The following is a 22,855-nucleotide window of genomic DNA, read 5'->3' as shown; positions in this document are numbered from 1 at the left end:
AGTTTTCTTTCTAGGAACACAGTGGGCAAACTGCCAGTGCTGTTACATTTTTAACACTTTTACTTTGACTTAATTCAGGTGTAAGTGCATGTTTCAGATACAACTAAAAAAAAATCACACCTAAACACACCCATTTGCCTAAATGTTGTTTCCAGCTGTTTAGGACAAAAATCCAGGACATAAAGTGTGTTGGAGTTTAAAGCCACACATTTAGAAGAACATCTGATTATTTCATGAATAAATAAAATTGGGGTCAAACAGATTTTTGGGGTGTGTGTCACGCCTAAACTCCCACTTCCTTTCTGCTGATCATAGCGGGAAATGGAGCTGCCTAACCGCTTCCCAACTTCCTGTCAGGAATAGACTCCCTAGTGGGTGAGAGAGAGAGAGAGAGAGAGAGAGAGAGAGAGAGGGGAATGAGAGTGTGTCCTACAGAAAGCAAGAGGAGAGTTGAGCAGGACAAAATGGAGCCCCGCTTTGTTGTTTGGCTTGAGGCCAAAGATGAGCTGTGTATTTGCTAGTGAACGGATGTGTGTTGTGTTTTGTGTGTGTGTGTGTGTGTGTGTGTGTGTAGCCTGTCAGACTGATTAGACTGCAGTGGTGCTGCGTGCAGTTCGTGCCAGAGTTCCCTTATAATCAATACAGCTCAGAGGAAAGAAACACTGCCAAAGACAAACTCAGTCAAACTACAGTCCTGGCTGTTAGTCTTTTACTTTCCTATGTTAGTCTTTTACTTTCCTATGTTGCTTCGCTGCATTCCACACAGATTGGGTACACGTTAACGTGCCGAACGTACACCAGTTTCACACTTTCATGTGGCTAGTTTATGTAAAATCATTGGATGTTTTAAAGAAAGTCAAATACATTACTGATTTCTGATGAGGATCATTTTGGGAGACAAACAGTGGGGAAGCGTAACGAAAGTAAATGCAGTTAGTTTTTCCTCGTTACTGTACTTTACTCAAGATTTCCGTTTGGGGAGACGTTTACTTTAAATGCACTACATTTCGAAGTCGAAATTTCGCAAAATCAGCCGTTCTTTTTTAAGCTGATAAAAACATAACCAGTCAAACACAAGCCACCAATCAGGGTCGAGCGTGCACTCCGTATTAAACTTGTTTTGATTGCCGCTCGGCAGTGGCAGATTCAGGCATTGGTGACATGGGCATCTTGCTGCGGGGCGGCACGGGGTATCCATGGAAAAAAGAAAAAAGTCGATAGTTTTTTGTTTTGTTTGTTTTTTTACGATCGTTTGCACGCTTGTATCATGTCACGGTCAATGAACCTGGTCCGGACACGCAGTGGAGAAGTTCCCTTACTCAGAAAGGAGAGGTGGGGGGTGGGGTGACGTCACTTCAGTAAGGAGAGTTGAATCCAAATTAAAATAATGGATGACACAAAAAAAACTCTCAGGAGCCCAATCCAAAAAAATGAAGAAAGCTGTAGGGGGAAAAGATGCAAAAGATAAAGGTGTGTATGCAGCTCATCTCAGTAAAAGTAAAGACTAACACGGTTAATAAAGTAGGCTAATATCTGTATATCACTTGGGTTATGCAGTGTTGCCTGCTGTGCTTTTACGCATAGCGCAACAATATTTATTTTAGCTGCGTAACATTATTATTTATAGTATTGCGTTTATTATAATATGTGTAGCAACAAAACAATTACACCCTAACTAGTCTAATTGGATTGTAGTTAAAGAAGCACGTATTGATTTGGTCACCTTTAATTGAGGTGATGTTATAAAGGTTTTCTGTGATTGTACTTAAAAGGTCCTAGACTGAGTTCAGTAAGGGAGAAACTCCAGTGCAGCTTAAAATGCTCATTTAAAAGACATATAAGGATATAGATGTTGAAGGTATCTTATGGCTGCAATTAGCCAAAGAGTTTGATAAATTTTGCACAATGACGTATATTTAATTGTGCAATAAATGCATTTATGGTGATATTTGTGCATTAAATTGGAGCTCTCAGAAATGTATCTAAATTTGTGGAATGCTCTGAGAACATGTTTTATTCGTTCTGTGTCAGTAGCTGAAGCAGGGAGGAGTTTTTCAAAGCTGAAACTAATCAACAGGGAGACGTTGGGTCGTGGCGTGGTTCACCCAGGGCCTCATTCAAGATAGAACCACCATTGGCACTTGGTGGCATCTACTTATCACCAACATACAGTTCAGCGTCAGTTCAACAGCAAGCAGAACATTTTGAGAAGAATAAATACTGGAAGAACCTCCTGACTCGAACTCACCCCAACACCCGTGGACTCATTGTCTCAATTTCTTTTTTAAGTTGTTGAAAAGAAGGTTTTGGGCTCATGGTAATTTATTAGATATCAATAAGTGTTTGACTTATTTATTTCATTCTATTAATAGATTGGTGTGCTGAGAGTAACTTTGATTAAGCAAGAGTCTTGTGATAAAAATGTCATTATATCCATACTAAATTATAGGCAAATACTTCTGATTAAAATTCTATACACCCTGAAGGTCGGGCTACATAAACTAATTTAAAAAGAAGTAGAACATGAAGGAGAACATGCTTATGGAAGGAGGCTCCAGTGTCATTCAACTTCAGAAAAAGAAAAATAGAGGCTGGAATGTTTATAGCTGCACACTGGAACTGACTTGTTTCAAGGGTATAACTTTGAGCGTAACCGTAAAATGAATACTAGCGTGTAGTTGTTAAGGGTATAATGTAATTGAGATGTGATAATGTAGGATACAGGATTATAAGATGTGCATACCAGAGCCGTGGGAAGATTGTAGCACAGTGGTTAATGCATTGGACTCTGAATCGAAAGGTCATAGGGTCAAATCCCAGCACCATCAAGGTGCTACTGCTGGGCCCTTAATCAAGGTCATTAATCCTTAACCGCTCACTTGTAAGTCGCTCTGGATAAGGTCTGCTAAATGCCAACTCTCAGGGCTATAGCACACTTCCGGGTTTCGTTTTGTGTTGCCATGTACCATCTTTGTTTTGATTCATATTACATCTCCACCCCTGTCTTATCCCTTACACGTGTTAATTATTCACAGCTCTTTCTATTCTCCATTATGATTAGTCCATGTATTCAGTGCATCCAGGAAAGTGCTCACAGCGCTTCATTTTTTCCACATTGTGTTATATTGCAGCTTTATTCCAAAATGGATTAAATTCAATTCACTTTTCCTCCAAATTCTACAAACAAAACCCCAGAATGACAACGTGAAAGAAGTTTGCTTGAAAAAGAAACGAAAAAGAAATCAGATGTACATAAGTATTCACAGCCTTTGCTCAATACTTTGTTGAAGCTACTTTAGCACCAATTACAGCCTCAAGTCTTTTTGAGTTTGATGCTACAAGCTTGACACACCTATTTTTTGGCCAGTTTCTCTTATTCTGCTTTGCAGAACCTTTCAAGCCCCATCAGGTTGGATGGGGCATGTCGGTGCAGCCATTTTTTCCAGATCTCTCCAGAGATGTTCAATTGTGTTCAAGTCTGGGCTCTGGCTGGGCCACTCGAGGATATTCACAGAGTCGTCCTGTGGCCACTCCTTTTTTTTATCTTGGCTGTGTACTTAGGGTCGTTGTCCTGTTGCAAGATGAACCGTCACTCCAGTCAATCTTTCCCTCGATCCTGACTAGTCTCCCAGTTCCTGCCAGTGGAAAACATCCCAACAGCATGATGCTGCCACCACTATGCTTCACTGTAGGGATGGTATTGGTCAGGTGATGAGTGCTGCCTGGTTTCCTTTATACATGACGCTTTGCATTCAGGCCAAAAAGTTTAATCTTAGTTTTTCATGATCTGAGAGTTCTTCAGGTGCCTTTTAGCAAACTCCAGGTGGGCTGGAGGCTGAGGCAGCTTCGCTCTAGCTCCTGGTGGTTCCACACTTTTTCCATTTACGGATGATGGAGTGTGCTCATTGGGACCTTCAATGCTGCAGAAATGTTTTCTGTTTCCTTTCCCAGATCTGTGCCTCGATACAATCCTGTCTCAGAGGTCTACAGACAATTTCTTGGACTTTATGGTTTGTTCTCTGACATTCACTGTTTAATGTTTAATGTTTACATGCTGTTTTTTGCACCTCTTGACTGCTGCTACTGCTGTTTTTTGCACTGCATTGTGTCTGTTTGTATATACTCCCAGTTATAGTTTTTTACAGCTCTCTTTGCACAGTACTGTATAATCAGAGTATACAGTAGGTTTACTGGTCGGCGCTACCTTGGGCTATGTGTTTTGTCTTGTGTTATCTGTCTGCACTGTCTGTCTGGACTGTTTTTCGTCTGCACTGTTTGCACTTTATGTAGCTTTGTGTTGTGTTGTAGCTCTATGTTGTTTAGTGTAGCACCAGGGTTCTGGAGGAACGTTGTCTCATTTTTACTGTGTACTCTGTACCACTCTGTACCACCATTTCTATATAGTAGAAATGACAATAAAAGCCTCTTGACCTCATGACTTAACTTGTTAACTGTGGGATTTTCTATCATGTCTAAACAACTGAATTTACCACAGGTGGACTCCAATCAAGTTGTTGAAAGATCTCAGGGATGATCAGTGGAAACAGGATGCACCTGAGCCCAATTTTGAGTGTCATAGCAAAGGCTGTGAACACTTATTTACTTGCGATTTTTTCGTTTTTTATTCTTAACATATTTGCAAAGACTTCAAACAAACTTCTTTCACGTTGTCATTATGGGGTCTTGTTTGTAGAATTTTGAGGAAAATAATGAATTGAATCAATTTTGGAATAAGGCTGTAACATAACAAAACGTGAAAGAAGTGAAGCGCTGTGAATACTTTCTAGCTGCACTGTATATACCTCATTTGTGTCCGTTTGTGATTTGCAATATTTTATTTTCAGATTGCAGTGCAAACAGAGCCATTTCCTTCATGTTTCACACCTTACCGGTTTTCGATCTTGTTTTGGTTTCTGACTTATCAGATATATCAAAAAATCTGGAGAACAAAATTGTGTAACAAACACAATAATATTAATCGAGTGGAATTTTCTGAAATCTGGCTTTGTTTCTGAGTCAGCAGAAAATCGAATAAAAGATTTTTATCATGTTTTCAGCGGTTCCTGTGCCTCTTCACTCTGCGGTTTTGCTTTTTAGCAAACGCATTTACACACGGCTAATTACACTAGTCATTAACAGCTCTAGCAGTCAGGAAATGAGTCAGGTGGGACTTCACACACTCACCAGATTGGCTTTTCTATTCTGTAGGGGATTTCTGTGCCACTCAATTCTTTACACGATTATGCAGAATATGATGCCTCTGAACCGACTGATGGTTAAGTAGATTTATACCATGCACTTTCTGATATCAATATATCTTTCAGATGTTACAAACACTGTTGTTTAATTGTGGTGTTTTTTACGATCCACTTCTTCGCCTGAACTTGAACAAAAACTTCGCAGTTTTCCCACTGACATTTTATAAAGCTTATAGTGGCTGTGCATGGCAGATTTCTCTGAACAAATTCACTTATGCTGGGTTCTTTCTTTCTGTAAGAAACAACAACAACAAAAAACAGCATTTGAGAATGCAAGGTTAAGGAATTTGTGTAAATCAACATTTGTATGGTTTTTAATGATAATTGCAGATGGCAAGTTGACAACCACACGTAAAAAAATGAATATAAAATATAATAGACCATTTTTGTTGTAGAAAATACACAGGCATTTTCAGTTGTGAAAATTTAAGCATCTAGAGTATATAATTAATTAAATTTTGCATTATAATTGTAAAAACTGTTGTAGTAGACAAATGCTATGAAAAGAGAATTAGATGGAGAAACGCAGCAAGCTAACGTTCTTCATTTAAAAAAAAAAGAACAAATATGCATCAGTGAGCAAATGCATAAGATTTTGCTAAAATCCACAACAGTGACTAAAAATGTAATCGTTTACATTCGCTGCTGTTATTTGCTGCTATTAGATTTAGCGTTCGTTCAATTGAATCCATCACAATGTCGCAAGCAAACCCAGCCATTAGGGTTGCACAAGCCAGTGCACTCTTAGTGCCGGTCCCAAGCCCGGATAAATGGGGAGGGTTGCGTTAGGAATTGCATCCAGCGTAAAACGGGACATAGGCTATGTCGTTAGGATAAGGCTGAGAATAATTGTTGTTGTTGTTTGTTGCACCAGGGTTCAGAAGGAACGTTGTTTCATTTCACTGTGTAATGCGTCAGCTAAATATGGTTGAAATGACAATAAAAGCTTCTTGACTTGACTTGATTAGAGAAGCAGAAAGAAGAAGAAGAAGACTGTGTCACGAGCGAGTGCTAACCTGTAACTTGAGCCGCCCAACTAATTGATAACGACATACATTGACAACAGATTTCATTACTGATTATTATCGATTTTATAGATTAGTTGTTGCTGCCCTAGTATATTGTATGTATAGTGTGTATAGGTAATGTGCATAATTTATGGTTATGGTATGATGTGTGTATGGTAATGTGTATAGTGTATTGTATGTATGGTGTATTGTATGTATGACGATATAGTGTGTATGGTGTGTGTGTATGGTAATGTGTATAGTGTATTGTATGTATGGTGTATTGTATGTATGACGTATATAGTGTGTATGGTGTGTGTATGGTAATGTGTATAGTGTATTGTATGTATGGTGTATTGTATGTATTGTGTGTATGGTGATGTGTATAGTGTATTGTATGTATGGTGTATTGTATGTATGACGTGTATAGTGTGTATGGTGTGTGTATGGTAATGTGTATAGTGTATTGTATGTATGGTGTATTGTATGTATGATGTGTAAAGTGTGTATTATGTCAAGTCGAGAAGCTTTTATTTGTATTTTTTATATACATACATTGTGTGTGGGTGGTAATGCGTGTAGTGTACGGTGTATGTATAGTGATGTGGTTTAATGTTACAGGGTTTATCAAACTCTTTTTCTCTATTCAACACGTCAAGACGCATCATTCCTCTTTTCACTCAACAGGAACAGACTTTTAATTATTAATCGTGCTCCTCATTCGCCATCTGACAAGCACATCCCAGAGCACAGACGGTGTGTGTGTGTGTGTGTGTGTGTGTGTGTGTGTGTGTGTGTGTGTGTGTGTGTGTGTGTGTGTCTGTTCATCAGTACTGGAAAATACAGACACACACACACACAGGTCAACTCAGGCTTCATTTACTGCAACATTTGACCTGTGCAGATTAAACAGTTTTCTCATGATGGAAGTTAATGTGTTAAATAGATTTTCCTCTGCTTATCTGTTTTAGGGACCGCAAAGCCATCTATATAAATGTATTCATTACCTGTTGTAATGCATTTATGTGGCATTACACATCATTCTAATGATTGGAGAATGATTTATGCAGTATAGAGCACAGTATATAGGTAGTTTGCAGAGTAATCAGCGGTCTAAAGAACACACTGCTCCTAAACACCTATAATCATACAGTTACAGTATTATACAGAGTGAGAGAGCCTAATTCCTGACCTTCACAGGGGCATTCTTATGCTGGAACAGGTTTGGGTCTGATACTTTAGGTGAAGGGAAAATATAATACTACTGCATCCAAAGGCATCCTTATACAATTGTGTGCCTCCAACCTTATTCTAAGAGTTTGGGGAAGAAGCACAAATGGCTAGAAAAGAGAGAGAGAGGATGAAACAAAGGGCACAGGGTTCTTTCCATCACAGCGTACAAATACATCATGACTTCAGCTTTTTGAGAAAAAAACGAGGACATGAAAGAAAACTTTTACTTAATAGCCACCCACATAGGCGAAGACAGGCAGGGGGTGTCAATACTTTAATCATTAGCAAAAATACAGAGCAGTGTGAGTGTGAGCCTCATCAGAAGATGGTGGGAACACTGTTGTGTAATAGTGGAGAGATAGCCAGTGTGTGGGATCGAAACTGAAAATAAATTGGCTGTTAAATGTGAAAGTGAAATCTGGCCCTTTTTTTTTTTTTGGGTTTTGAAAAAACTGGGCACTGTATATGTGTGTGTGTATAAAAGTTTTTGTTGCTATGTGTCCAGCGTTTTAACCGTGTTTTCTTTTTCCACAGTGACAGGTTTAGATCACAACGCAGCGCTAGGACTTAAAGCGTCCTGTAAATGTGGCTTTGCCAAACACGTAATTAAAAAAAGTGCAGACCAGCAAAAAAAAACAAAACATGTTGTTTGCATTAGTCTCTAAGCACATGTTTGGAATTAGCGTTTATATGACGTGGTCTCGGAAACATGCAGCGGAAATAAAACCGAGAGGGCGAGAGACGAAACGTAGTGTGTTCAGAGAGAGCAAATGGTTTGCCGGTCTGAATCGTCCTCATCGATATCATCTGAAAGATGTGTGTGGGGTCGATTTGTTTCAGGGGAAGTTCACGACGAATGAAGAATTTAGGGGTAATGACGGACAGCAGCCTTCAGTTACCAAACTCATTCAGAGCAATGCAGATTCACATTTAGCCACGCCCACAAAATGACATAAAAGGACAATACGGCTGTGTCGTGTTGAGTTCTTTTGTTTTTTTCTAGTACTCATGTCTGTCTTTCTTTCCAGCACTTGTTTTTTTGTGACTTTTAAATATTTTAGACTGTTGTTTTGATATTTATTAATTCACTCATTTATGGATCGTTTATTCAAATAATCCAATTGTGCAACTTTTTGACTTCTTAGTTTTCTGGTTTTGGGTTTTATTACAGTTTTATGAATTCTTCATTGTTTCTCCTCCAGTATCGGTAACCTTGTGCACAGTATAAACATCATCCACTTCTTTGTGGTTCTTGACACTGAGTTTGTGATGCTGCTCCGTGTTGGCGTTGAGATGTTAAGGTTTACACTAATCGCTGATGAACTTTGTCTGTCTGCAGATGGTGAGTGAGAAGGTTGGTGGAGCAGAAGGAACCAAGCTCGATGATGATTTCAAAGACCTAGAGAGAGTAAGAATCTTTGGTCTTTCTTTCTTTCTAACTCTTTTTTTTGTTTCTAGGACTCATTTCTTGTGTTCATTTTCTCGTTTTAAAGAGAGACAGTGCTTGAATTTTTTCTTACTTTCTTGAATTGAAATTGCTTTTTTTTTTTCTTTCTTTCTTTCTTTTTTGAATTAAGAGTGCTAGATGCCTTTCATTATTTCTTTCTTGAAAGTGCTTGTTTTCTTTATTTCTTTCTTTCTTTCTTTCATTCTTTCTTTCTTTTTTTTTCTTTCTTTCTTTCTTTCTTTCTTTCTTTCTTTCTTTCTTTCTTTTTGACTTAAGAGTGCTAGATGCCTTTCCTCATTTCTTTCTTGAAAGTGCTTTTCTTTCTTTCTTTTTTCTTTCTTTCTTTCTTTCTTTTTTCTTTCTTTCTTTCTTTCTTTCTTTTTATCTTTCTTTCTTTCTTTTTACTTAAGAGTGCTAGATGCCTTTCCTTATTTCTTTCTTGAAAGTGCTTGTTTTCTTTCTTTCTATTTTGAGGAGTGATTACTTTTACATTTTCTTTCTTTCTTTCTTTCTTTCTTTCTTTCTTTCTTTCTTTCTTTCTTTCTTTCTTTCTTTAATTTAGTGCTTGTATTTTTTTTTCCTTCTTTCTTTCTTGCATTGCTTTTTAAATGTTCTTGCTTAAAACCTAAATTATTTCTTGTACATTTCTGCTCAAGTAAAAAGTACAGACACACTGTCTATTTAGAAAAGCTGTTTTGACATAAAAGAAAAAACCTTTAGGATCGACGGAAAAGCATTCGAGACAGCGTTTACTACAAGTTTACAAAACAGAAAACAACTGGCCAGGATGCAATCTAAATACAAGAAATGTGAAACATGCAAAGTTTTAGGAAATTGTTCCAAGACATATCGTAACAGTTTCTTGCTAAATTATTGTGGATATGGAGCGAAACTGATTTACCCCAAATTCGGAGCTGTCACAGAGAAGGGGGTATCAGTGTTGAGCCTTTCACTGTTTAATCTGCAGAAAGATTCAGGTGGAAACAAAATGTTGCACACAACTTGGTTCTGAACTGCACAGAGTTATTACTTGGTGTTGCTGATGTAATAGGAGTATTAATATGTAATGGCACTGTAACACACACCGCCGGGGGAAATGTCAGCTGTACTTAACTCACTGCTCTGTGGTGTGGGGAGGTGTCACCTGTTACAGTCATTCATAACAGCTGCCTTACATGTGCCCACACACACACACACACACACACACACACACACACACACAAAACATGTAAGCTTTAAATCCTTATCTGTTCTTTGTGTGTGCCCCTCCGAGTTTATAAGAATTTGAAGAGAATTAAGTTAAATTGAGGTGAAAAACATAATGAATAATTCAATTATTGATTTGAACCTGCCCACGCATTAACTTCTGCTCTGCTCATTAATATCTGTTCTGTGGTGACTCCTTTAAATTGATATCCATGGTAATCTGGGCTACATCTATGTTAATTCAGTAAGATCTGAAAACTTGCAAAATGTTACCAAAAAATCTCTCTATACCGAAACGTCTGAAAACTCGGATATACCTACATGTGTTTTTCACATTTATCAACAAAATGATAACAAATCCTTCAATTTAATCTGGACCAAAACGTTCTCAGTGTGAACAGAAGTGTAATGGGGGAGTTTTGTGATCAGGTGAACATGGTCATGGCTTTAGAAAAAGTCACATGGGTTCACAACTAAGATTTGTAGTTTTATGTTTTCACAAAATTTTGACCAGAAGTTACAGGAGGAAAGGAAATAGAGCGAACAGTACAGCAGCCATTTTATTCATAAAAACAATGGTGTTCATGATTGTAGCATTGTCTAGTTTCAAATAGAAAATGTTAGTTGTAGTATGAAACCATTTTTGTGCTGCTTTGTTGTAGTGACTCTTATTTCCTTTCATTTCTTCTTTTATATAAAGTATATTAATTATTTATATTTATTTGGGGTTTTTTTCTCCCCAGAAAGTGGATGTGACCAGCAAAACTGTGGTGGAGGTCATTTCTAAAACTTCGGAATACCTGCAGCCCAACCCAGGTAAGAGCAAGGCTGAGGTTAAATATTAAACATAACACATTTCAATGTTGGGTTTTTATCACATATCATTTTATAAAAAGAAATTATAATAAAACGATCCAGTAGGTTTTTTATACATTTAGGTTTACACTATATGTTCAAAAGTATGTGATCATATGTGTTCCTGAAACTGTTGCCACAAATTTTTCCCTTTACTTGTACCAGTAGTAGGGATGCACCGAAAAGAAAATTCTTGGCCGAAACCGAAAACCGAAAAAGAGGAAAGCAAGGCCGAAAACCGAAACACCGAAAGAAATTATGCCAATTATTATTACCATTGCATTTATGTCTATGACTGTGTACTAACCTTACTAAAAATCAAGGCATTTCAATTGCATAAATTAATATTAAAGTTTCAAAGAATTAATCAATTACAAATTATTATAATATTTATTTATAGCACATTCCAACAATGCACAGGATAAAATAAATTAAAATTTAGTCTTAAATGTTTAACTTAAATGCACTCATGTGTACATTAAATAATAATGTACAGGCCCTCTGCCCTGCTGAAAGATTGTACAATTAAATATGTTCTTTCATAAAAACAAAGTGCATTCAGAACAAGTGCAAGTGCTTAAAGATACAGTACAACACTATCACTGGGAAACCACAAATTAAACCCGACGTGGAGAAAGTTTTTGCAGACGAAATTTCGGCATTACATGTTTGCAAATCGCTATCCGTGGGTCTTTCTCAGATATACTGAAATACGTCCACACCGCAGACATGCTGTTTTAGACAAGCACGTGCGGGCCGCGGTTTCTGTTTGCGTCATCACAACAAACTGTTTCGGCCGCATTGTTTCGGTGATCGAAGTCTTTCGGCCGAAAACCGAAAATGCACTTTTGGGCCATTTTCGGCCAAAAATTTTCGGTGCCCGAATATTCGGTGCATCCCTAACTAGTAGACTCAAACCCATTCCAGCATGACAATTCTTCTGTGCACAAAGCCAGCTCTGTGGGGTACTGGTTTAAATGGGTTGGAGTGGAAGATCATAAGTGGATCTCTGATTTCAACCCTATTGAACACTTTTGGAATGACTACACCCCAGGTCTTCTCACTCTACATCAATATATTTACATTTATTGTATTCGAAAGGCACCCTTATTCAGAGCGACTTTATGAAAACATTTATACAACTAAGCAGGTGAGGGTTGAGGGCCCAGCAGTGGCAGCTTGGTGGTGGTGCAGTTTAAACTCACAACCTTTTAACCAGAAGTCCAACATCTTAACCATAGGATCTTCTACTTTCCAGTCAGTACCTGATATACTAAAGCTTGTATGGCTCAATGAGCAAGAATCTCCACAAGCACTCTCCAAAATATTTTAGAACAGCAAATGTGCCCTAAATGTGGAATGGGATGTTCAAAAAGCACAAACCAAACTTATGGTCATGTGTCCACAAAGTTTTGTTCATATCGTGTAGGTCTAGCATATCATTCATTAGTTTCAATGTGTGTGTGTGTGTGTGTGTGTGTGTGTGTGTGTGTGTGTGTGTGTGTCAGCGTCCCGGGCCAAGCTCTCCATGCTGAACACCATGTCCAAGATTCGAGGGCAGGTGAAAAGCCCTGGATACCCCCAGGCAGAGGGGCTGCTGGGAGAATGCATGGGCAAATATGGCCGTGACCTCGGAGAGGAAACCAACTTCGGTGAGTTCACACACACGTCACACATATACACCTCACACACACGCTCCACACACACTTCACACACTCACTCCTCACATCACACACTCACAACACACACTCACATTACTCACACGCCCACACTGCTGTGCTAGAAAATGAATCAGTCACATTATTAAAACATTTCACTCCAAAAGTGTCTAAATATAAATAAATAACGTGCAGACGTCAGTTTCTTTTCTGCAGCACTTTTCTTAACCACATTCCATCCTCACTGTCCAAATGAAATAAATGATTGCTTACAGTGTTACAACGTTTTCCACCGTTTCAGAATACCGTAGGTTTTAGAGTAAACTGATTTATTAAGCAACATGTGTGGAATAACACACACCAAGGGTTGCAGTTACAGGAAAGCAATCAGTGTGAATTAATTTCTAATATAAAACCACATCTTTATATGTTTTATTCCCCTTCCTCCACCACAGTCATTTGCCAATAATTATAAAATTTAAAAAATAATGGCGCATAACACTTTGATCTTTTCTTTGATTCTGTTAATAAGACACACAAAAAAAGCAGCTTGTCATCTTTTGCGAAACCACACAGGAGTGATTTTAATAAGTGTCTCAAAGCACAAGACGAATTTGAAGAACTGGAAAAGAACAGCTTTGTTATTAGTAGAGACGCAGCACAGACACAAGTGATTATCACAAACACATACAGTTTAACTTTTTAATCTCTGTGTGTGATTTGGAGCAGTAGAGTTATAGCATTAATGAGCTCTTTTTGAAATAAGTAAGAAAAAAAGAACCTTTTTAGTGGAATTAGTGGAATTTGCTCTGCAGACATCACTGGCAGGTAATGCTGGTAAGTGACAATGGTATGGTATAAGGTGATAATCCATAGCAACATCCTGTAACACATTTAGACAGAGCTATTTGGTTGATTTTCATGAAGGGTATTGCTTCTGGACCAGCCATGAGCAGAATTCTGACCAGAATTATAAATAAAACAATAATGAACTTTGAATTTAATAAAAAAACCCATGGAGCTCAGTTTTTTGGGTTTTTTTTTATAGCCGATGTATGAAAAATTGTTTTCTTCAGTAATAATCATGACTAAATCTAATACAGTTTCCTGAAAGTTAAATATAGGCCAAAGTGGGCAGTTAAATCGCAGAGGATTGTTGTATTCACTCACTTTGTTTCCATGGAGATGCTGACACTTGTGTCCTTATGTCTTCTTAGAAATAAATAATGATGTTTTGTGCAGAAGAAGCTTCGATGCTGATTTTCTTTCTGGACTGAATAAGTAAATTACTTTAATTATAAATAATCCTAAATGAGTTTATATTGTATTTCATTTAAACCCTTATTAAATTCTGGATTGTGATTAGTCGAGACATGTTAATAAAATTTTCCGTAACAGCAGCAAAGGCACAGATTTAGATTAATGCGCTAGTTGTAAAACATCTGGGTTTCCATAGCAACAGGTCGATCCTTGTGAGTCATTTGAAAATTACTGTGGTATTAAAGCAATAAAACACTGGTTAATGGTGATACAGGACAGTGAATAATCAGCTTGGCTTTTTTTCACTGTAGGAGCGGCGCTGGTGGACGCTGGCGAGAGCATGAAGAGGCTCGCTGAGGTGAAGGACTCACTGGACATCGACGTCAAGCAGAACTTTATAGACCCTTTACAAAGCCTGTGTGACAAGGACCTGAGAGAGATACAGGTGAAATTAGATTCCTAACCCTGGCTTTTCTTGTTTCACACTGCTCATACAGTATATGGACAAAAGATTCCACATTAAGTGTCTATGTGCTGTTATAGTGTGCTGACCAAATAAGAAAGAATTTCATTGAGATCTATCAGTCTGGAAAAGGTTATAAAGCCATTTCTAAACCAACAGTAAAATATGGTGGTGGTAGTGTGATGGTCTGGGGCTGTTTTGCCGCTTCATGACCTGACCAATGACTTGCTGTGATAAATGGAACCAAGAATTCTGCTGTTTACCAAAAAATCCTGAAGGAGAATGTCTGGCCAAGCTGAAGTGAACTTGGGTTCTGCAGCTGGACAATGATCCAAAACAAACCAGCAAGTCCACCTCTGAATGGCTAAAGAAAAACAAAATGAAGACTTTGGAGTGGCCTAGTCAAAGTCCTGACCTGAATTCTATTGAGATGCTGTGGCATGACCTTAAAAACGCGGTTCATGCTCTAAAACACTCCAATGTGGCTGAATTCTGCATGGATGAGTGGAGCAAAATTCCTCCACAGCGCTGTAACAGACTCACTGCAAGTTATAAAACCTTCATGTTAAAAATGCATGTTGTGTTCACTTGTGTTATCTTTTACTAATATTTAAATTAGTTTGATGATCTAAAACATTAGTGTGACACATGCAAAAAAAAAAAAAAAGAAATCAGGGAGGGGGCCAACACTTTTTCACACCACTGTAGTGTACTTTAACCAGGGTTAACAATTAACCTTTGAGTTTTACACATCAGTGAGAAAAATCGTCGCCTCGGTTCTTGCTTTTGATAATAACGATGATTCGTGACATTCTTTCATAGGCTATGCCATTAATTTTATTAATTTTTTAATTTATGTAAAAATATTTATTAATTTAACACGTCAAGCTAGCTTCTTATTAAACGCATATAAAAATTAATAGCTGAAAAGGAGCATTTGATATTTTTTTTTCCTTTTTTTTTTTACATGTAAAAACTTGGTGAAAGCAATACAATAAAACATTCCTTTGATTTTTAAATAATTATAGGAGCCAATCAGGTTTCAGAGTCTAAATCAACACCACAAAGCACTGGTTTATAAGAAGTGGGCAGGAGTTATTATCACACTCATAGAAGCTGGATTTTTTTTTAATTCTATCCATATTTCATTTTTATACAAGACTGCTTTCTTAGACCAAAAAGGAAGTGTTCACATTTTCCCATCTGTGACAAGAGCAAGGCCATGTAACAACTGTAAAAGATGCAATGGATCTGAAATTAATTTATTTCGAAGTTGTCATACATAGTTTAGGAATTAGACAAATTAAAAATAAACGTGCTTTGCTTTTTTTCACAAGCCCAAAAGTAACTGGACGGACCAACAATTATTATTTATTATTATTATTATTATTACTATAATTTTTTTGATTTTTTATTTAATCTTTTTATTTAAAATAGTTCCTTTGTAGTCAAAAAGCACTTGAAACAACACTTGATAATAAGTGGGTGATAATTGTGGGTGTATGTGTGGTTTTTGTGGTTCTGCAGCATCACCTGAAAAAGCTGGAAGGACGTCGTCTGGATTACGACTACAAGAAAAAGCGCATGGGTAAAATCCCTGATGAGGAGGTGAAGCAGGCGCTGGAGAAATTTCACGAGTCCAAAGAGGTGGCGGAGATCAGCATGTACAACCTGCTGGAGACTGATGTAAGAGAAAAACCTTTCTGCAACACCTTTTTCTAATGTCTGCCTGGTTTTGATTGTAATCACTCCATCGCTTTAACATGCACTAAACATTCCAGCTGAACTAAAATTAAGGAGTTTCATAAAAACTGAATTTTACTGACTGTTACAAAGCTCTGAACTGGAGACTCCTTCCGAAAACTAAAGTCACTACACCAAAATAAACGTGTGATATTGAAAATAGTAGCAGCAGTATTATTAGTTTATCACCTTTTGACTGATCAAATTCCAGTGTTATAGTTCAGGGCTTTGTTTGCTCCACTGCTGCCTGCTCACAGTTTGACTCTGATCTTTGTGGACTTTGTTCTGAGATTTTTGTGTTAGGGTACTCCAGCATGCTGTGTGTCATTACAGCGGATTAGTGACAGCCCAAACTTTTCTAAAGTTCTAGAGCAGCAGATCTTTTGTCACAGACTGAAGGAAGATCATTGATTTGTTTTTCTTTCCTGGTTTTTGTCCCTTGAGAGCTCAAAGTGCCCCCTACTGGATCATCAGAGCACTGCACTGACAGTTGTGATCATAAGAAAATTAATAACTGAAGAGGCATTCATACTGACAGATATCTGATTGAAGGCACTGAGTGTGTGTTTCCCCTCTGTTGTTGTAGTACAGGAAGTTACTTGGTAACTGTAAAGAAAGTGGTTGCTCTTTTTAAAAGTGTAGAAGGAATGTTTGTGTGTGTGTATAGGTGTGTGTCTATTTGTTTGAGACTTATCTCGCAAAAAAGGGGTTCTAATACTATGCGTGTTTGTGTGTGTGTGTGTGTGTGTGTGTGTGTGTGTGTGTGTGTGTGTGTGTGTGTGTTTCTCTCCACAGATAGAGCAGGTGAGCCAGCTTTCGTTCCTGGTGGAGGCACAGCTACAGTATCACAGACAGGCTGTACTGATTCTTGAGGAACTTTCTGACAAACTGAAAGACAGGTGTGTGTGTGTGTGTGTGTGTGTGTGTGTGTGTGTGTGTGTGTGCTGTAGTTTATCAAGCACACAATAAAGTTAAATTAAATTACAAAATGTAACTGATTATTATTATTATTACAGAAATAAAAAGGTATTTACAAAGTAATGGACAATTTTTTCAATATAGGATGGATAGATTGATGGATGGATAGGAGGATAGGGAGGTTGATTCATTGATTTATAGATTTTTTCCATTCTCAGGTACATCATGATCTGTACAAACATTCAAAACAAAAATTAACCCAATGCTTTGACACCCTGCATATACAGTATTTCACAAAAGTGAGTACACCCGTCACATTTCAGCAATCATTGTCCATCTCAAGAGACAATACTATAGAAATAAGAATTGGATATATTTTAGAGTAGTCAGTGTGCAGCTTGTGTAGCAGTACATATTTACTCTCCAGATTTACAGTACAGATTTTTAAACCTCCTGGGTAAAGAATTCACCCGAGCTGCACAGGTTGTTGCTGGGATCCACTTTGACTTCTCCATAAATGACATCAAGGAACTGCTGGATGTTAGACACATGGAGCTTCTCCACCTTCCGCTTAAGGATTCCCCGAAGGTGCTCAGAAGGTTAAAGGTCTGGAGACATACTTATTTTGTTGAAAAAACTGCTGTTCGGACCAGTTTCTATAGGGGGGGGATCATGTTCAGCTATGATGTACAGCTGTTATTAATTAGGGTGTACTCACTGTGTGAGTGTGTTGCCAGCTGTTTTGACAATAATGGCTGTATGTTGAGTTTATTTCAGAGGACAGTAAATCTATACCACTATTCATGCTGCACACTGACTACTCTAAAATATATCCAAGTTAATTTTTTTTAGTATTGTCCCTTGAGAAGATATAATAAAATGGTTGCTGAAATGTGAGGGGTGTATTTACTTTCGTGAGATACAGTAGAACAGATATAGACAGAGATGCATATAACAAGGTATAATGATATGTCAACATTTTATTCGTGTGTGTGTGTGTGTGTGTGTGTGTGTGTGTGTGTGCGCACACTTAGGATTAACGAAGCCCAGTCCCGTCCCCGCAAAGAGTACGTCCCCAAACCCAAACCTGTCTTCGAATTTGAAAACGAGCAGTCCAACGGAGGCTTCACACCCACCTCTGCTCCTCCACCCATCCGCACCACAAGTAAGTCATGTGACCCCTGTTCACCTACCCCAGCTGCTCCAGATACGACTGTGTGCATTTCTTCGGAAACATAGCATAGCTTGATGTATTATAGTCCTGTATAGCATGGATTAGCATGTCAGGGTTATATCGTCCCAAATGTTCCACAAGTGAAGGACCAAGCCAGAAGAAGTTTATATTGCGTTATCTTAACTAGCTATTTCCTAATGCAGGCAAGGCAAGTTTATTTTCTTAGAACTTTACAGAAATAAAAGTCAAACGCAAATACACAACTAGGAATATAAGATATATAATATAGATGTAATTTGAAGCTATAAATAGATGGAAAAAAAAAATTTCTTTAATAAGTAAAAAAATGTATCGAGGAGTAAAAATTTTTTTAAGTGTTACAGGAATTATAACTCCGACTCATTTCCCTGGTCTGTTATTATTTTTCCAGCACAGCACGGTGCTTTTTATTTCTTACCCGCGACGCCAGTTCCGCGGTTTATTATCTTCCTTTTTGTTTGTTTTTTCTCCTATACAAATTGATGATGAGAGAAATGGTGAAAAGGACAATGTACACTGTGTGTGTGTGTTGTTATGGGTTGGTGGCAGGGTGTGATACCGCCGCCTGGCCGTGTGTGTGTGTGAGTATATTTGTGTGTGTGTGTGTGTGAGAGAGTGAGTGAGTGATGGCCGGACGAGAAGGCAGCAGCTGTCCTCCTCTCATCACTCCATGACCTCGTTTTGCTTTGTTTGTGTTTTTCCTACTCTGACATCATCAGATCAGTTGATCAAGCGCAGCAGATCGGTGTGGAAACCCAGAACGAGTGAGTCTGAGGAGTGTGTAAACGTGTGCATGTGTCTGTGTGTGTGTTTAAGGGGGAAATAAATGAGGATCGATCAGGATCGTTAGATGCTTAAAGCAGAGTGTCTTGAGTCTCAGAAGACTTTTTATGAGATATCAATTCTCACAGCAACAATTTGATGTTTTGACGATACCAATGACTACTTAGGTACAGATTAACCCAGGATCATTAGGCCACACCCCCTGCCCCTAAACACGCAAGATACCTGTGAGGATTTCCTTTACATTCATATTAGCAAGTGACCTGCTGAAATTATCTTTTGTAGGCTCCTTTAGTCTAAATCTCAGACATGGTCATTCTGTCATAGTTAGCTGTGCTAGGCTTTAGCTGCATGCTACTTTTAAGATTTGTTTTTCTATTTATTGTCGTTGAAACCGAAGTGGCATTTAACGTAAGCTTGTAAACGAGACAATGAGATAACATCAAGGTTACATAAATCGTTTCAGAAACAGAGATTAGAAAGAGGCTGCTGAGAAAACAGCGGTTCAGTGCAACTATAAATGGGTAAAAACTACGCCCTTCTTTATTAAACAGATTACAGATGAGGTGAAAGCTTGTTTTTTTTGTTATTTTTTTTTAACGCCATGAGAATCGCTGTGGTTTAAAAGTGTGGCGTTCAAAGGAACTAATCGCAGGCAAGCAATAAAAGTTGCAAGCGCAAGTAAAAGTGTCATTTGGTTATTTCAGAAAGTCGTTCACTCTGACCGTAATATTGCGGTTTCGGCGAACGTGGAAAATTAACACGTCTTGGTCGATTGGTTTATTTACAGTAACATACTCTTTAAACAATAGCATTCTGCACTGTGAAGCACAGCGGAGTTCCTTCTGCTCTGCAGCTTGTGGACTCGTTCCAAAGTCAAGTCATGGTGTTGATAAGAGCTATGCTGGATGTTAGAGTTTTTCAGTACAGCCAAGTGTTACTCTCGAACTCCACGCCCAAGATTTCGCACGGTTACACGGAAATGTAGGAGAAGAGGAGAGTGGGGATAAGCAGAGACAGAGAATGTGTGTGTGTGTGTGTCTTGGCTTAACAGCTGAAGTCATGTGCCAATAATCATTTATACATTACAACACACCATAGTGTATACATAAATATCCGTCATATTTTCTATTATTCCGTTTTTATACTAGAAGCAGTGATCCTTTTAATAGATTCAGTAAATCTAACTGCAGCATTTATCATCATACCACAGTATAATATAAGTAGTGATTACTGTATTTTTCGGACTATAAGCCGCTACTTTTTTCCCACGTTTTGAACCCCGCGGCTTATTTATTATTTTTCCTGGGTTTTTCCCAGTTTCACAAACTTCCAGCCAAAAAACTGAACCCCATAACATTAAACCAATGACATTTTTGAACAGAAACAAAAAAACGCACCTCACCTGTGTTCTGAGCTGCACGGCTCAAAATATAAACTCCCGAGAGAAATAGTTGTGAAAGGAAGGAGGAAGACAGTGAACAATGACTTTCTTGGTCGGCTACTGTTTAGATACAAGCCGTTGTAACGCGTTGAGTCTGGGTGAAGGGATAGCTCGCTAACTCCAGTTGCAACAGAAATCATATAAGCACAGACAGGTTTCCAAAACTCGTGCTTTTTTATTTTTCTTGGCAACAGCGTTACGGGTTAGTCAAAGAAACTTAGAAATGAGCATCAGAAAATAATAAGGACATATTCCTCGGTCTCCACACATGCAGTAATAGCGGAAAAATGCGGCACCAGGCTATTCCCAAAATGCCGCTATGCTCCTAAAGGAAGCACAACATATTTCACCCGTTACACCGTGTAACAGACACTGTCTTTCGTTAAAGCCTGTGTAAAGTTCATTAGTTTCAGTGTAGACACCTGCGGCTTATAGACAGGTGCGGCTTATTCATGTTTAAAATAAAAATCTTTGTCAAATTCAGTGGGTGCGGCTTATATATGGGTGCGCTTTATAGTCCGGAAATTACGGTATATCCGTTAGCCCATCACTGATAACATCCATCATATCATGTGTGCTATACAGGATGAAGGATGGCTGCAATGGAATTGGTCTCTTTTTTCATGCACTGTTCCTGATCTTGCATTTAAAAAAAAACCAAAACAAAACTATTTGCTCCCTCCCATTCTGCCTTTCATTTCTTCCTTCTTTTCTTTCTTTTTTCCCCTTTCCTGGCATTCTTTTTTTTTATCTTCCTTCCTTTCTTCTTTCTTTGTCCAGCTTTCTGTCCTCTCTTCCTTTCCTCCCTAAATCTTGTTTCCTACCTCCTTCTCAGCTGTCTTTTCTTCTGTCCTGTCTGCCCTTTTGTCCTTTTTACTTTTCTTTCTCATTTCCTTCTTTTCTTTTGTTTCCTTCCTCCTTTTTATTTCCGTTTCCATTTTCCTCCTTCTTTGAAAACAGTTTATTTCCTCTCTCCTGCCGTGTCAATCTTTCAGCCCTTTCTTACTTCCGTGTTCCTCATGTCCTTCCTTTACTTTTTCTTCCTATATTCTTCCTTCCTTTCTGCTTTCCTTCTTCCCCTCTATCCTTTCAGTTCTTCTTTTCTTGTCTTATTCTTTACTTCTTCCCTCTGTTTTTAACTTTGTTCATCCTTCTTTTCTTTTCTTTTCTGTTTTCTCCCAGCCTCCCCTCCTGCTTTTCTTACAACGTGTTTCCTTTTTTCTTTTCTTTAGCTAATTAAATTGGTTTTGTTCTCAGACAGTTTAAATATATTTATTAATATTAATATTCACATTTATATTAAAATTAATCTGACTGTAGCAGAGCTAAGACAGGTGGTGCAGCGGATCACAAAACTCACGGTTTGGATCACAGTTTTTTTGAGTCACGGATTGGATAATTTTTCAGATCAGCAACAAAGGGGAGGAGACAAATATAATTTGCTTTGCATTTATTACAAGAAAAGTCACAGCAAGGAAACGCTCCCATACATGCAAATTTTAATTATGCAGGAGGCTTTTTATTGCTGATTAACACGTCCCATTCACATAAACACATTATGGATTTGTGTAGTTACGAAATTACTTAATTTCTGCGAACGCAAAAAATAGAAATTAAAGTTAAAGAAAAATTAGCAACTAATCTGCAGTTCAGGTGCATGCCGAACCGTGAGTTGTGATCCGTTGCACCCCTAATAAAAAGTGCTGAATGATCTGTTTGGTAATACTGAATGTAATTAAACACAGAAATATCAATAATATTGGCACATGGCTCAGTGGCAGGGTCATAGTTTATGCTAACACCAAAAGACTAACACAATGACTGCAGTGGGGTTGAGTCATAACACTGACACAGTGACTGCAGTGGGGTTGTGTCGTAACTAACACAGTGACTGCAGTGGGGTTGAGTCGTAACTAACACAATGACTGCAGTGGGGTTGAGTCATAACACTAACACAGTGACTGCAGTGGGGTTGTGTCGTAACATTATTTTTTAAGATGTGCAATAAATTTATCTGTGTGTAATATTATTAAACAAATCAGGTACAATATTATGTGCAATATTACCCGAAATTTACGTGCAATACTACCTTAAAACATGACTAAAAAAAGCGTATTTTAGTTTTTTCCTATTTGTATTATTACATTGTACTGTATATATACTGGTATTGTAGTATATGTATATTATTTTATAGATATTTGCATTTATTTTTATTTCTTTGTTGTTATTATTATTATTATTTATTTTTATTTCTGTTTTTATTTTTTTTGTATATTCTTCTTTTTTTATATATATTTGCATCTATTTTTATTTCTTTGGCTTGCTGCTGTAACATAGAAATTTCCCCACTGTGGGACGAATAAAGGT

General features: G+C 37.9%; 1 protein-coding gene across 2 annotated transcripts in view; it reads left to right on the top strand.

The window, feature by feature from the left end:
- sh3gl1b (SH3-domain GRB2-like 1b) overlaps nt 1-22,855 on the top strand; it is a 32,932-nt gene that overhangs the window by 4,510 nt on the left and 5,567 nt on the right. Inside the window, exons 2-9 of one of the 2 annotated variants that reach the window (XM_046870586.1) lie at nt 8,838-8,906; nt 10,895-10,967; nt 12,515-12,658; nt 14,236-14,369; nt 15,915-16,073; nt 16,926-17,029; nt 18,083-18,213; nt 18,981-19,025. In XM_046870586.1, the coding sequence (XP_046726542.1) occupies nt 8,838-8,906; nt 10,895-10,967; nt 12,515-12,658; nt 14,236-14,369; nt 15,915-16,073; nt 16,926-17,029; nt 18,083-18,213; nt 18,981-19,025 (859 nt within the window). The remainder of the gene's footprint in view (nt 1-8,837; nt 8,907-10,894; nt 10,968-12,514; nt 12,659-14,235; nt 14,370-15,914; nt 16,074-16,925; nt 17,030-18,082; nt 18,214-18,980; nt 19,026-22,855) is intronic. The other variant, XM_046870587.1, reaches the window with a different exon arrangement.

Source organism: Silurus meridionalis, chromosome 17 (assembly GCF_014805685.1).
Source record: "Silurus meridionalis isolate SWU-2019-XX chromosome 17, ASM1480568v1, whole genome shotgun sequence".
NCBI lineage: Eukaryota > Metazoa > Chordata > Actinopteri > Siluriformes > Siluridae > Silurus > Silurus meridionalis.
Note: the sequence above shows the minus strand (reverse complement) of the source record. Positions and strands in the feature narration are given on the sequence as shown.